The 15658-nt window shown below is 55.8% G+C and overlaps 1 protein-coding gene across 1 annotated transcript in view; it reads right to left on the minus strand.

Annotated features, from left to right (window-relative positions):
* Positions 1–13344, minus strand: part of KCNIP3 (potassium voltage-gated channel interacting protein 3) — an 85144-nt gene extending 71800 nt beyond the window's left edge. Inside the window, exons 1-2 of the mRNA XM_068965388.1 lie at positions 13330–13344; positions 11648–11813 (exon numbers count right to left, since the gene is read on the minus strand). Coding sequence (XP_068821489.1) covers positions 11648–11813; positions 13330–13344 — 181 coding nt within the window. The remainder of the gene's footprint in view (positions 1–11647; positions 11814–13329) is intronic.
* Between the last annotated feature and the right edge of the window lie 2314 nt (positions 13345–15658).

Raw genomic sequence — 15658 nt, forward strand, 5'->3', positions numbered from 1 at the left:
GCTGATGCCTCTTCAGGTGCATTATTTGATTTACTCGATACCAACAAGGTTTGGCCCTGAATAAGAAGTGTATTCAGACTTTTGGTATTATCCTCTTGACAAGACGCCACTGGAGTCTCCCTGGTGGGCTGTGTGCTCTCAGGGGTCTTAAATATGAGTCTGAGTTCCTCAGCAGTGCATCAGATGGCCTCACTGAGCTCGGAGCGACAGAAACGTGTCGGACAATGAGATAAAGAGCAAAACAACTCTTCCATGGCCAACAGCAAAACCTATGAGGTGCACAGTGAGACACATCACCCGAGGGAGACTGAGAACGACAGTCATTACAAACTTACACATTTTTTTATTTACCTTTTTTTTTTTTTGGCCACACATGGCTTGGGGGATGTTGGTTCCCCGACCAGGGATCAAATCTGGGCCTTCAGCAGTGAAAGCACCCAGTCCTAACCACTGGACCACCAAGGAATTCCCTGTAATACCAAGTTGTTGGTCAATCTCTTATGCAGGAGAGGATGACCAAAAGGGAGGAATCGTTACAGCGACAGAACGAGAGGCCAGGGACTTCCCTGGTGGTCCAATGGTTAAGGATCTGCCTTGCCACCGGTCTATATCCGATGCAGGATACAGCATGCTTGGGGCTGGTGCACGGGGATGACCCGGAGGGATGTTGTGGGGAGGGAGGTGGGAGGGGGTTTCATGTTTGTGATCGCATGTACACCCGTGGTGGATTCATGTCAATGTATGGCAAAACCAATACAGTATTATAAAGCAAAATAAAGTAAAAAATAAAAAGTTTAAAAAAAAAAAAAAGAATCTGCCTTGCAACGCAGGGGATGCTGGTTCGGTCTCTAGCTGGGGGTCTAAGATCCCACACGCTTCGGAGCAACTAAGCCCGTGTGTGCCACAACTAGAGAGTTCGTGCACCCTGGTGAAAGATTCCGTGCGTTGCAACAAAGACTCGGTGCAACCGAATACATAAATAAGTTAACTAAACAAACAGGAGGCCATTGGACTGAGGTGGCCCTGATGCCTTGGTAGCTCATGCAAGCAAACCAAAACCTAAAAAGCCAGAGTGAACGCACCTGAATCCAAGAAAAGGCAGCTTACGAGCAGCCAATCACAGACAGACAACGAAGACAATGGCTTAAGCGGCAGCCAATCAGTTTCTTTGCTTTGCTTCTGCCTCTTTATAAAAAACCTCCCCACCGGCTCCCTTCAGGGGTTATGCTCCCAACCACCCGGCTTCCTAGGGGGCTCAGTGGTGAAGAATCTGTCTGCAGTGAGACACGGTTTCGATCCCTCGGTCAGGAAGATCCCCTGGAGAAGGAAATGGCAGCCCACTCCAGTATTCTTGCTTGGAAAATTCCGAGGACAGAGGAATCTGGTGGGCTACCGTCCATGGGGTCAGAATGTCCTTCTACCTTGTACCTTGTAACAGCCACAAGTGGCAGAGCTCAGGTTCTTTGTTGTTTAAAAGTTGTTTCAAAATATAGAAATAAAACCCAAGAGCATCGCTGATCTTCTGGGTCCTGCTGGGGCACTGCCCAATGCCTGCGGGGCATCTGACTGGCCAGGGGAATAGAACTAAGCCCTGAAGGGGGCCCAGATGTTTCACAGGCCTGTAAAGCTGAGAAGATGCGATGGCGTCCTCTTCTCTCTGGGGGAGAAGATAACCGCACAGGTGGCGGCTTCTGCCCTGAATCTTAGTTTAGCAGTAACACGTCCACATTTCTTTAATTTCCAGCCCCTCTAAAAATCTCTGTTTCTTTTCTGCTTTGTCACCCTGCTGGTTGCCTCATTAAGGACTTCAGTAGAACCTGACACATGCTGTCTATTTGTAGAATGATATATTTAACACACTGAGAAGGATGCTTTGACAATTCAAGCCAGCAGTGCCCGCCTTTGTCTGTAACCTGGGGCCTCTGCTGCCTCATTCTGGAGCCCAAGCCCTCTCTCCTGGCCCCTCCTGGCCTCTGCCTCACCCCTGCCTTGTCCCTGGGAACGCTGGGCCTGGGCACCTGCTGCAAGGTGTGATAAAAGGCTCAAAAGTTAAGGCCCTCCCCGTCTTGGTGTGGATTCCACGTTTGACATTCAGATATTAAGTGTGACTTTTCCTGTTGGGTTTGGGCAGAGGTCATCATGGCTAAGACCAGTTCTGCAGGTCACACGAGGGGACTGAGAAACTGACTCTGTGACTCATCCTCTTCGCCCCGCCAGAGGGCAGAGAAGAGAAAGGCTGGTGAGGCGAAGGGAGGGAAGGTCCTAGAAAAGCTGGCTGCTGTGCTGGGGCGTCTTCCCTGCACCCCTCTCCCCATCCAGGGGGCCTTTGGTCTCTGTCCAACTGAAGGGCTTCTGGGAAACCTGAAGGCATCTGGGCATGTGTCCCTGGAGTCTGGGGGATGCAGGGCCAGGCGGGTGTGACTCACACCTGGAGGTCAGGGTGATGGTCCTGGCTACACTGGCCAGAGGCAGGCAGGGAGATGGCAGGGACCTGGACGCCTGTGCAGGGACAGTCACAGAGGCAGAGGGCACGTTTCTGCAGGGTCCCTCAGACCCTGTGGAAGAGAACTAGGGGTCTGTCCTCCAAGCAACACTGCCTGGAGAGGGGAAGTCTCAAAAGTTGAAAGTTGAGGGTAAGCAGCTGCTAGGTGATGGCCCTGACCTGGCCACTGCTCTGAGCGGGAGCATTGCAGAGAAAGAGCAAAGATGCTCAGAGGTGCCCATGCCCTGCCCTCCTGCTCCAACCTGAAACCTGAGACGAGTCAGAAGAAGGGATTCTGGGGTGAATGGCCATCTGGAGCTACAAGGCTTCCCTGAGCACCCACTAACACTTGAAAGGTGCCCACTGGATGAGCACAAACTTTTATGCAAAGGGCTGGAAAGAGCAACTGCGCAGAGCAACTGAAAGAGGCAGAGGCAACAGAGACTCAGCTTCCTTCAGACTCTTCTGCAAACAGACTCAGCTTCCTTCAGACTGTTCTGCAAGTGGATGTCCGGTCCTTGTGCTGTAGCAGCTGACCCTGGCTTAACTCCCCGCTCCCGGCCCCGGGCAGCCCCTCCGACCCCAGCTGTGCTGTGAGTCCCAGAACCTGCATCTTCCAGAGCTGGAAGGGGCTCAGGTGGAGACCAGCAAACCTAGCCTCTGAGTGTGGCCAGACGAGGGACCTGAGGCCCGGAGACAGACTGCAATCTTCTGTGACAGAGGCCCGCAGCACCCTCCTTCCCTTTCTAGAAAGACTGAGACAGAGGACGCGCAAGAAAGCAGCCCTGAGCCTGCCAGATTATTAGATTTGGAAAAATGCCTGAAGCCACCAGCAATGAAGATGCCCACAGGCTGAAGTTCCGCTGTGCAAGGGTGCTCCCTGGCCCTTGCAGCTGCCCTGTGGAGCAGGTGCTGTTCCGGCCACTCTGGTTAGTGAGGAGGGGGCGCAGGGTGGCCAGGAGAGACGCTCCAGGCCACCAACCAGCAGCGGTGAGTGGCAGCGGCTCGTGGTTTAGTCACTAAGTCGTGTCCGACCCTTGTGACCCCATGGACTGTAGCCCGCCAGGCTTCTCTGACCATGGGATTCACCAGGCAAGAATACTGGAGTGGGTTGCCATTTTCTTCTCCAGGGGATCTTCCAGACCCAGGAATCAAACCTGGGTCTCCACTGCCAAAGGCTTGGTGACTCCAGTCACCTCCCTCTGCCCCTGGGTCCACCCCCCATATGTCTCTCTTCAAGGACCAACATCTTCAAAGTTTTGTCCTCCCTGAAAATAACAACAGCTTAGAGAGGGGAAATCTAGCAACTGGGAGGCAGGGCTTAGCGGCATCGGGAACAGAGATGGGGTGGGAAGTGGTGGGGGGCAAAGTTCCCCTGCTTTTGAAAAGACGGGGAGTGACCCTGGGCTCCCATTCCTGACAACAGCACTGGCCCAAATGCTCCCTGGAAGCCCCTAACGTTGCAACCGGCCCCCTCGTTAGAGGCACACTCCCATCTGAGCTCCCTCTGCAAACCTTCACTGTTATCAAAAGCCTGCCTTTATGCATTTATTTGGCTGTTCCGGTCTTCCATCTTTGTTGCAGCTTGTGGGCTCCCCTGACCAGGGATCGAACCCGAGACCCTGCATTAAGAAGGGAGAGTCTAAGCCAACGGACCACCAGGGTAGTCCCAGAATCGTCTCTTCTATTCCAAGAGTTTCATTACTGCTTTTGAAGGTTTTAAACCATTATTATTTGACTGATTTTTGAGATGATGGATTATATATTCAATTTTCAATTTTTATCCTTCTTAAAACATCATTCGTGAGTTTGACAAGTACTCAGTGCACCAGGCTCTGCGCCCCTCGAGCACTTTCCATACGCAGGCTGGCTCGTTTTCTCTCATCTATGCTGCAGGTGTCGTATCAGTCTTTGATGCAGGAGCAGAGGGGTCTCCAGAAAGGGAGGGACGACAGGAGAAGACCCCAGCAATGAGATCGGTGTGTACAAGGCAGGTAGGCCGGCCGGAGAGCGCAGGCTCCCTCCCGCCTGGGATGTACCTGAGTCCATGAGCCCCGCAGAGGAAGCCCTCTCCCCACCCACTTTCCTCCCGAGGCCGACGGGTGGGGAAGCCTGGCTTGGTACTCACTGCCCACCTGTCACAGGACAGGACTCTAAGGCTGGGGTGCCTTCCTGTCCTGCTTTCAGGACTGCCTCCACCTGCCCCACTCCCGGAGGGCACGGTTTTAAGCCCCAAGCCTGCCTCTTCCTGTACTCTGGTCCCCAGTCCAGCCCAAGCAGTCCTCACCTCGAGCCAGGTTCCCCGAGATGAAGCGGAAGAAGACGCTGATGATGTCACCCAGGTGCGTTCTGCAGCCGTGCTGGCACTCCTGCAGCCTCAGGGCAGGGTGCCGAGCTGGGCCAGGGGTCTCCCCGCGCCCCGCCATCCCTGGCCCTGGCCCAGGGGCCCCTAGATCTGCCCAGCCCCCCAGCCTCTCTGTCCCCTCTCTGCCCACCTCTCCCCAGCCTGAAGGCACTCAGCCTTTATTCTCGCGCTCTCTCTCCCACCTCTGGTCTGTCTCCCCATCTCAGTGCCAGTCCTGCAGTCTCAGTCACCCCTCTGTGTCTCAGCCTCTCTGCCCTGCCCTGTCCTCCTCTGTGCTCTGTCTTCACCTCCCCGGCTCTCGGCCTTTCCCAGGACCACCTGCCCCCCAGCCCAGCCCTTCACCTTGCACCTGACCCTGGCTCCTCAGCACCTATGTGCCCCCTCTCCCTGGAGACAGAAGGGCTCCTGCAGCTTCCTGGGCTGGGAGGGTGTGAAGGCGGGGTGGGCTCTGTTCCTGAGTTCCGCCACCACTGGGGGAGGTGCCCTTGTGTGATTTTCAACTGAGGGTGTGATCACACTGCAAAGGGGCCCTATCCAGGTCACGGGGCTTCTAGACAGCCAGAAAGGGAACTTCCCTGCTCCAACCCGAGTCCCGTCCTGGGAGGCTCAGGGGCTAGGGACCCTGGGCAGAGCTGGGGGAAGGGTGGCCACCTGACCTTTCTCTAGCTCTTCCCCTCTGACCTGTGCTCACTGACCCCAGCCCCAAGCCCCACTGGCACCCCTGCAGAGTAGAGAAAGGGGAAGTGGGAGGGGATCCCGTTGTTGCTGACCCCGGTCCCGCATCCTGGAGCATGCAGTGTGCACAGGCAGCTTGCTAAGGCCCGTGTGGGCATCCAAACAACCCCATGTGGTAAGTGTGGCAGAGAACTTCACGTCAGCATTCTCTTCTGCTTTCTAACCTACAGAATTCAGGTTGCCCTGGGGGTGCAAATGTGCTCAGGTTTTTTTTTTTTTTTTTAAAGGCAATCCTCACCCCTTCCCTGCAGTCAGAGTGGCTCAGTTCTGCCCAGCAAAATATAAGCATAAATCTTCCAGAGAGCTCTGTGAAAGTGCCGCTTTCCTGATGTAGGCACTCCCACTTTCTCCTTTCCCCTGATTTCTCCTTTCTCTTGTCAGGAGCAAAGTCATGATGGCTGGTGCCAGAGCAGCAACTGTGAGGGAAAGCACGGGTGCACACACACACACACACACACACACACACAGACACACACACACACAGACACAGACACACACAGACACAGACACACACACAGACACACACACACAGACACACACACATAGACACACACAGACACACACAGACACACACACACACACACAACTGCAAGACCTTGACTCTGATATCCTCAAGCTGCTAAACCAGTGCCAGCCACTGCCTAGCCCAGGTTTCTCAGATAGGAGATATTAATACATACTTCTGTCTAAATGAAGCCACTGTTGTTTGGGGTTGCTGTTACATGCAAGGGCAGGAAAGTAAAAATATTCCAAGTGAAAGACAGATGTCACACCTTGCACTGTCAGCCAGTGAAAGAAAGCACAGCCTTTGACGGGGCTTCTTGAGTGCCACAGGTAAGGGTGCAGCTCCAGCACAGCAAAGGCTGCGCAGTAGGTCCAGGCTCCGGACAAGCAGGTCTCCTCTAGGGCTGATGACCCAGCACATTAGATGGCACACAGCGTGTCTAAGAAAACTTAGGATACTCTGCTGGGGCCAGGTTTTGAGCTATGGTTTTGAGCAAAACCAGGCTTTCTTGTTTTTTTTTTTTTTGCAAAAATCTCTTCCTCTTTTGACACTACTTTCGGCTCACTCCTGGCCCCTCAAGGGAGATGGAATCTCTGACTGACACCAGGAAGCCCTGAGACCTCAGGTGTCTGTCAGGAGCTGAGCATTTGGGACTTCCCTGGTGGTCTAGTGGTTTAATAATCCACCTGCCAGTGCAGGGGACACAGGTTCGATCCCTGGTCTGGGAAGATCCCACATGCTGCAACTCTTGGAGCCTGTGTGCTCCGCGACAAGAAAAGCCTCCACAACGAGAAGGCTGCAGACTGCAATGGAGAGTATCCCCTGCCCCGCAACTAGAGAAAGCCGGAGCACAGCAACGAAGGCTGAGCACAGCCAAAAATAAACAAACATGCAAATAAGTAAATGAAACCTTAAAAAAAATAGACAGAGCCGAATGCCCATCTCCCGCCCAGCTCTAAAGACACGTGCGTGTACAGCACTCCACCATCACACTGGTGCTGAGTATGAGCTCAGGGTCGGGGTCCAGAAGTCTCAGGTAGGTGCATGTTCCATACATGGGGCTCAGACAGGCAGATTCTTCACTACTGGACCACTAGGGAAGTCCTGGCATCTCACTCTGAAACATGACGTCGAGTATATCTTGGTCTTTCAAATGCATCAGAGTTCTGTTAGCCTGTATTTATACATGCTTACGTATTACAGACAAGCTAATTTACCTTTTTGTCCCTATACCTTTCCTTTTTTATAAGGTGTTATTATTATTTTCTTTTGTGGATCATTTTTAAAGTCTTTGTTGAATGTGTTACAATCTTGCTTCTATTTTTATGTTTTGGTTTTCTTGGCCAGGGAGGCATGTGAGATCTTAATCCTTCAAGCAGGGGTCGAACCTGCACCCCCTGCTTTGGGAGGTGAATTCTTAACCATTGCAGTCTGCTGCGCTGCCAGGGAAGTCCCCCCACACACACCTTTCTACTACCACTTTTTAAACCAGGGGTGCTGGTGGTGGCAGTGACTTTGTGATCTTACATGGGGTCGACAAAACCCCAGAAGAAATGAGTACCTCCCAGAGATGGAAACAGTGGCCGAGAGTCTGGGTCTCCATCTGGGGGAGGGTGCAGGACTATGTCCCTTTGAGCGGGGATGGTCACACTGTCATGCAGGAGCATGCGGCTGCAACTCCAGGGTCCCTGCCAGAACGGGTGGGGACAGGGGGCGTCCCCCAGAGCGGCAGGCAGGCCCCTGGCCTTGTCCCATCCAGGCCTCCTCCTCTGGTCCTCTAGAGTTTCTGCAAAGTTCCCAATAGCCTACAGCAAGTGCCTCTCTGCTTACACCAGTCCGGCTGGACCCCAGGTTACTCTGTGGATGGTGTTACTATTCCAGGCTTATAGTTAAAAACACCCAGTCTCACAGGCCTCATGGGAGCCAGACTTGAGAAACAGGTTGGTCCGATTGGTGACTCAGCTGCGTCCCTGGAGAGGCTGCCTCGAATCCTAATAGGAAGGACTTTAAGATGCTGGAGAGATAAGCAGAGCAGCTCAGAGTCCCAGCCTCTGGGTCACTGAGGATGGGCCCCCAGTGTTGGGGAGGGACACACTTCTGGGCCAAGGACTGGTGCTCCTCCTGAGTGGGTGGGGGCCATGCCCCTCTCTGTGCTGCCAGCACCTGGGTCCACCCATCTTAGAGACCGCCCCTGCTGACCTGCTGCCAACCCCATGCTGAGGCTCTTCTCAGCCAGGGCTGACCCTCCGGGCCGCAGCAGCTGCAGGCCTGGCCTCTGTCTTCATGTACCCCAGCCTCTGAGTCCCGCACACTCCTGCCATGTCGCAGAGGCTCAGGACACCTGTGTGTTCCACTGAGCCAGACCCCTGCTCCAGGGTGTCCCAGAAATCGGTGTCTCAGGCACCACTTCTGCTGATGGAAACCATGCCCACCACCCCCCACGAGGGCGCAGTGCCCCGGCCGCCTGCCCGCCTTCGGGAGGCCCTGGCCCAGGACACCCAGTCCAGCCAGGCTGAGCACGGGGACAGAGAGGCGCTGAACGGCACAGCTGGCCTCTGCACCCAGAGCCCGGAAGGCTCCCAAAGGAGCAGAGAGGCACCTTGCCTGGGCACAGCTGAGCGTTCCACGAGAGCCCACGGAGTGACCACACCAACAGTACGTCCCGGAGGGACACGCAAGGGAGCTGTTCAGACTGGGGTTCAAGGCCTGGGAGCAATGCCCAGTGGATGGGGGGCAGGCTGGGGGTCTCTGCTCCTCTGCTGCCAAGAGTGGCTGCTGCCTCCACAGACCCTGAGCCTCAACCCCCATTTCCCACAGCTCCTGAGAGAAAAGGCAGGGAGAGTGCATCCGGGTGGGCACCCTGCCTGCAGCGCATGGAAGATGCCCCGGGTCAGAGCCTTCCCTCAGCCCTGGCCTGTGTGACCCACGGACTCGTGTGACCTTCCTGAACCCTTGCTCCCTAGGTTTAGTAAAACACTGCGGCCCTCCACGCCTGCCTCACACTGCTAAGGGCACGTTTTCCGCGCCCCGCATGCCCCCTCAAGGCCTGGTAGGGTGTCTGGTGAACAGGTCGCCAGGGGAACGGCAGGGCTGGGCAAAGCCCTCGGCTGTGCACCCCTTCCCCACCCCCACTGCCTCCTGGCCGAGACCAGACATTCAGCAAACACTTCCACACAGCTCTAGAAGGAGCTGCAGGGAACTGCACCTAGCTGCCATCTAGGAACCCACCTGAGCTAAAGGTGGGACCTGTGCGTGTGGCCCCCTCTTGTGACCCTGGACACACCCAGCCTGTCCCCCGGCTTGCTCTTCCGCGTGTCCACCCACAAGTAGGTGTGCAAGAGGCCTCAGTGCAGGACACCCCAGCACTGTCCTGAAGACCACAGCATGCCAGGTGTTCCTTCTGGAAGGCGGAAGCCGAGGCTCAGCAGCGAGTCCTGGGGGCAGGGAGAAGGCTGCTGGGTGGAGAGGGCCCAGGAGGGAGCGAGCCAGACACAGGCCACCGAGGGGCTGCGAGGTCACAGGAGGAAAAGGAGCCTGTGCTGCTGCCAAGGAGACCTGGAGAATTCGAGCCTTGAATGAATGGATAAAGAAGGTGTGGAAAATATATGTGTTCACTGGAAGGACTGATGCTGAAGCTGAAACTCCAATATTTTGGCCACTTGATGCAAAGAGCTGACTTACTGTAAAAGACCCTGATGCTGGGATTGATTGAGGGCAGGAGGAGAAGGCAGCAACAGAGGATGGGAAGGTTGGATGGCATCACCGACTCAATAGACGTGAGTTTGAGCAAACTCCAGGAGACAGTGAAGGACAGGGAAGCCTGCCGTGCTGCAGTCCATGGGGTCAAAAAGAGTCAGACATGACTTAACAACAGCACAATGGAATATTACTCAGCCATTAAAAAGAATGACATCCTACCATTTGTGGCAACTTGGATGAACCTAGAGACTGTCCTACTAAACGAAGTAAGTCAGAAATAGAAAGACAAATACCATATGATATCACTTATATGTGGACTCTAAAATACAAAGCATATGAACTTATCTGCAAAATGGAAACAGACTCACAGACAGAGAGAACAGACTCGTGGTTGCCGTGGCGGAGGGACGGAGTGAGAGTCTGGGATTAACAGATGCAAACTGTTATTTACAGGATGGATAGACAACTCCTCCTGTACAACACTGGGAGTTCTTCAATATCCTGTGATAAACCACAATGGGGAAGAATATGGAAAGGAGTACATATGCACGTATGTATGTATTACTGAACCACTTTGCTGTGCAGTGGCAATTAACACATTATAAATCAACTACATTTCAATCGAATTAGAAGATCTGTGCCTCCTGTGAGGTCAAGTGGGGTCTGTCAAAGCAGACTCAAGCCCTCTAGGCGCAAAGGACTGGCCACACGAGGGCACCACTGCTCATGTCTGCTCCTTGTTCCTACCCTGATGGAGAACAATTGCTTTTAACTCTACTGCAGAAAAAAACAGTCCGTGAAGATGTGAGTTTCCCAGTTAAGCTGTCTGCATGAACTTTTAGTGAGTTCATGTTTCTGCTCCATCACGAGAAGTGGAGAACCCCCATGGACCTCACACGTGTATTTACAGGCTTCAGAGCCTCCACGGAGGCTGCTGTGGAGAAGGAAAGGGCCAGAGGAGGGTGGCAAAGCACCACAGATGGCAGGGGCTCCGGGAAGCAGATGAATCGTGCTGGGAGTGTGCCGTGGAGTAGGGGTGCAGGTCAAGGACAGGGGCCTGGCCTGCACACACGGCTGACCCCCGCCGCATCAAGCCTGGGATGCTGGGGTCGTGGATGTCCCCATTTTCCAGTCAGAGACTGAGTCTCTCTGGAAATCACCGAGAGTGTCTGAGACAATGACCAAGACACGGCACTCAGGGGTCCAAGTCCGCACCTCTTCCTTAAAGTCAGAGAGGCAGACTCTCAGGCACGCCTTGTGTGTGTGGTCACGAGAAGTATGTGTGATACGTGTGCCTGTGTGTGCCCACAAGTTCTTAGTGGGTGTGTATAGGTGTGAGTATGTGCACATGTGTGTGAGAGTACGGGGCTGCACGAAGTCCCTTCTGCATCACTTACTGCACCACAAACACCAAGTGTCACCAGCAAGAGCCAGGCCACCGTTTCTCTTGCCAACGCCGAGTGCAGCCTGCAGTACACGGCCAGCCCTCGGTCTGCGCTGGGCAGGACTGAGGAGGCCGGAGGCCGGGCCACCTCCTCACCACACCCCTGTAGTGGGGTATCAGCCCCTCTTTTCACCGAGGACTCAGGAAGAGTGCGATGCTAAAGGTCACCCAGCTGGCAAGGCTCTGAAAGCCCTTTCCATCCTCCTGGCTGGGAGGACCCCAGTGAGGGCCCAACACTCCCCGCCTCCCTGGGCCCCGCCTCGAGCTCTGTGCCCCGTGGGGCACGGACACTGATGCACAGGGACGGGCCTGAATGAATAGAAGCCCCTCCCCGCAGAGGTCAAGGCTGGGGTCCTCAGGTAGGTCTCTGAGCTCAGGGCAGACACCCACCCTCTCCCCAGGGGGCCCAGCCCCTACCTGAGCCCTGCGGGGCCGCGGTGGACAGGATCCGCTTGACCAGGCAGCACCGCATCAGGGCCTGCCGGGTGAGCCGCGGCCGCTGCCACTTCACGCCCTCCTTCTTGCTCAGCGGAGTGCGCCCGGGCGCCCCCAGGAGGCTGCCGTCGGACACCTTCATCACCTCCTGCAGCAGGAACAGGCAGGGAGACTGTGAGCCCTGGCTCACCAAGGGCACCTCCAGATTGTCCCCAGGATGCCTCGAGGCAGTCATTCACTCCTCACAGGCCCTTACCTTCTGGGGGCGCGTGAGAGGAGCCCCTACCCCGCTGGACGATTCCCAGGGCGCCACTGCCCCCGGCGTGGGTCACCTCCTGCCCCATCTCTCAACTCTCCCCCTCTCTCTCCAAGAACCCTCTGTCCCTGCATGGCGAGGCCATCTTGCAAGCGCAGACAGTGTCTGCTGGTGATCCAAGCTGGAGGAGCGGGCTGAGAAGGATGTTCAAGGCCACCGTGGGGCTGGGCACCCTCTGCTTGCAGGCACGCTCCCTGCCAGCCTCGCTAGGCTGTGAACACACACTCCTTCCACACACAAGCCCTGCTCATGCTTTAAGATCCAGATAACAGGGATTCCCCTGATGGTCCAGAGGTCAAGAATCTGCCTTACAACGCAGGGGACATGGGTTGAGTCCCTGGTGGGGAAACCAAGATCCCACGTGCTGCGGGGCAACTAAGCCCTCGGGCAGCAACTACTGAACCCGTCCACGCCCTGGAGCATGTCCTCTGCAACAAGAAGCCACCACAGTGAGAAGCGTACGCACCACGGTTAGCGAGTATTCCCCACGCGCCACAGCTAGAGAAAGCCCGCACGTAGCAATGAAGAGCTTGTGCAGCCCCAGATAATAATAAATAAATTAAATAAAAAGGTGCACGTGTTAGTCGCTCGTTCGTGTACTCTTTTCGACCCCATGGACTGCAGTCCACCAGGCTCCTCTGTCCATGAGATTCTCCAGGCAAGCATACTGGAGTGGGGAGCTGTTCCCTGCTCCAGGGGATCTTCCCCACCCAGGGATCGAACCTGGGTCTCCTGCACGGCAGGCAGATTCTTTACAGCCTGATCCACTGGAAAAGCCCAAGATAAAAATAAGGAAAACTTTTAAAAAAAGGTCCAACCAGAAAGCCATCTCCTGCATGAAGCAGCCTGGCCTCTGAAGCTGCGGGTGCTGGGACTACGCTTGTATCCACATCTCCACCCTGGCACGGACTGTGCGGTGGTGACTTGCTGGAGGAACTCCCGGCTGAGGGCAGGGTCCGTGGGCTTCTCCACTGGGCACCTGCTCTGGTACATGACGGGGCCCTTGGAAGGAGGGAGGTGAGGGTCCAGACTGGCTCATCAGCCTCCCCATGACCCCGACACAAGTCTGGATGTCAGTCAGAGATCCCAGTCCAAATCCCTCACTGACTAGGCCCAGAGACGGGGGTGGATCCACACAGGCCACACAGCAAAGTCGGGGGTCCTTGCCTCGCCCAGAGCCCTCAGTATTTTTTGCATTCATGGTTGGTTGCTCCATCGTGTCCGTCTCTTTACGACACGAAGGACTATAGCCACCAGTCTCCTCTGTCCATGGGACTCTCCAGGCAAGCATACTGAGGTGGGTTGCCGTTTCCTCCTCCAGGGGATCTTTCTGACCCAGGGATCGAACCTGGGTCTCCTGCATTGGCAGGCAGATTCTTTACCACTGCACTACCTGGGAAGCCCCTGATTATTATTATTATTTTTTTTTACCTTGAGGCAAATAGAGACTGCAGAAGGGCCTGACGACTTCCCCAGGAGGGGGCACGTGGATGGAACCCACAACTCTACACTGTGCAACCGTCTGCAGAAACAATGCAAACACCTGTGAGTGGAGTCTTGGAGCAGAGAGCTGTGGGTGAGTTGTTAAGATGCCGGGCTGTCAGCTCCACTGAGTGTGGGTCGGGAAAGGACAGCCAGCGGGCACAGTGGACCCCGGAGCTGCGAGACTTGTTTTCCTGTATTGATAATTGGAGCACTCTCACCTGGCTGCCCTCTTGTGGCCTGTCATTGGCCCACCATCCTCAGTGGCCAGGCAGGCAGCAGGGTGGCCCCTCTGGGCATCTGCTGAGTCTGACTTGTTGCCTGTGAGTCATCCACCCTGCTCAGGATGGCTGTGCCCCAGTTGTGCCTGTTGGGTCGCGGCCCCAGGTCGCCCCCAAGTTCACTGTACCCAGTATGCGTAGCCTGAGTTCCAGGCGTGGGAGGAAGCAGGGCCCCCACGCGGGCCCTGGTGCTGAGTGGGGGCTGACTGGCCAGGATGACGGTGGTGATGTCCTTCCAGGGTCATGGGGTTTCACTACATTTATGCTTGCTCAGACACTTCAGTCGTGTCCGTCTCTTTGGAACCCCAAGGACTGTAGCCCGCCGGGTTCCTCCGTCCATGGGACTCTCCAGGCAAGAATATCATAGTAGGTTGCCATTTCCTCCTCCAGGGGATCTTCCAGACCCAGCAATCCCACCCATGTCTCCTGTGACTCCGGCATCGCAGGCAGACATTTACATGGTCCTGAAAATTATACGAGTGTCCGAAATACATCACAAACAGATGTGCATTCGGGCAAGTTCTGCAGACGCAGAGACTCCAGCACAGCCCCTGCGATGGTTGGGTTCTTGGGTACAAGGACCAGAAAAATGCACCCAGGTGGACGGTAGCTGGAGAGGAACCAATGGTGGGGGACCCAGGCCCTGCACAGCCTCCCCAGGACAGACAGAGCCAGGCTTGGCAGAAAGACCAGAGCAAAGAGCAGGCTGACAGCCAGCCAGGCCTCAGTCACGGACACCCAGGGGCCAGGACGAAGGCCTCTGCTGCTGCTGGCGCTGCCGTCCAGGGACACGGGGCCTGGGGCCCCCACTGGCATCACCATTCTGTGGGGGTCTCGGTTGACCCACTGGCTCCAGGTTCAAGGTCCAGAGCAGAGGCGTCAGACTGTCCCAGCCCATGTCATATGTCTCCTCTCTGGCTGCAAGGAAAGCTGCGAAAGCAAGCTTCTGGCCTTTTGGGTTCTTGCCTGTCCTCTGTGGTGGCTTTCCTAAACTTGAGGAATAAGAAAAACCCTACAAACGTCCCCGAAACTGTGGAGTCTGAGCAAATGCTCAGGTGAGCAGAGGCAGGTGTGCTGCCTCCTGCGGGCTCTCGTTGGCTGGGGGAGCCCTCCAGGAGCTGAGCTGGCTCACGGCTCCACAAGGGCGGCCTGTATTTGGGGCTGGGCGGTGGGCCTCCTGGTCAGCTTTTGATGAAGCAGCTGTCTAGACCCGGCAACACCCAACCACTTATCCTGACTTTCACGATGTTTCCAGCCAGGTCCCACTGCCCGTCCCCACTGTGGTTGTCGCCCCCTCAGGCTGCCCCTACAACACACACGCTCAGCAGCCCCTCCACGCTCTTCCCTTCTTCCAGGCTTAGCCTGGCCTGCCATTGGGAGTGGTCAGTGGTGCTCAGAGATACAGCCGGACTGGGCTCACCATCCCAACAGGGCAGAAAGGGGGTGTTGGTGGGGGTGGCCTGGGGCCCCAGGTGCCAGGGATGCTGAGGGAGGTGCCCTACACACTTAAACACACACACACACACACACACACACACACACACACACACACACGCACAGGCCCTGCCCAGGCTGACAGACAGAGACCTTCTCCATTATTAATGATCTTATTCGGGAGAGAAAAGGCCTCAATGAATCAGGTCTTTATTTCAGCCCAGGAGGCAGGTGGGGGATGATGGGCAGCTGTCCCTTCATGATTTCATGAATCCTTTGCTGAACGCTCTGTACGTGGGCTGAGTGGAGAAGGTCAGAGGGGAAACCCAGGAGGGGCTGAGAGCCTGGGCAGGAGCTGTCTGTCGGTGCCCTGGCCTCAGGACAGCACTGGGCGGCCAGCAGGGGTGTGCCCTGGCCTCAGGACAGCACTGGGCAGCCAGCAGGGGTGGCCCTCACGGAGCCTGGGGCTAGTTCTGGGGA

Source organism: Capricornis sumatraensis, chromosome 1, assembly GCF_032405125.1.
Source record: "Capricornis sumatraensis isolate serow.1 chromosome 1, serow.2, whole genome shotgun sequence".
NCBI classification, from domain to species: Eukaryota; Metazoa; Chordata; class Mammalia; order Artiodactyla; family Bovidae; genus Capricornis; species Capricornis sumatraensis.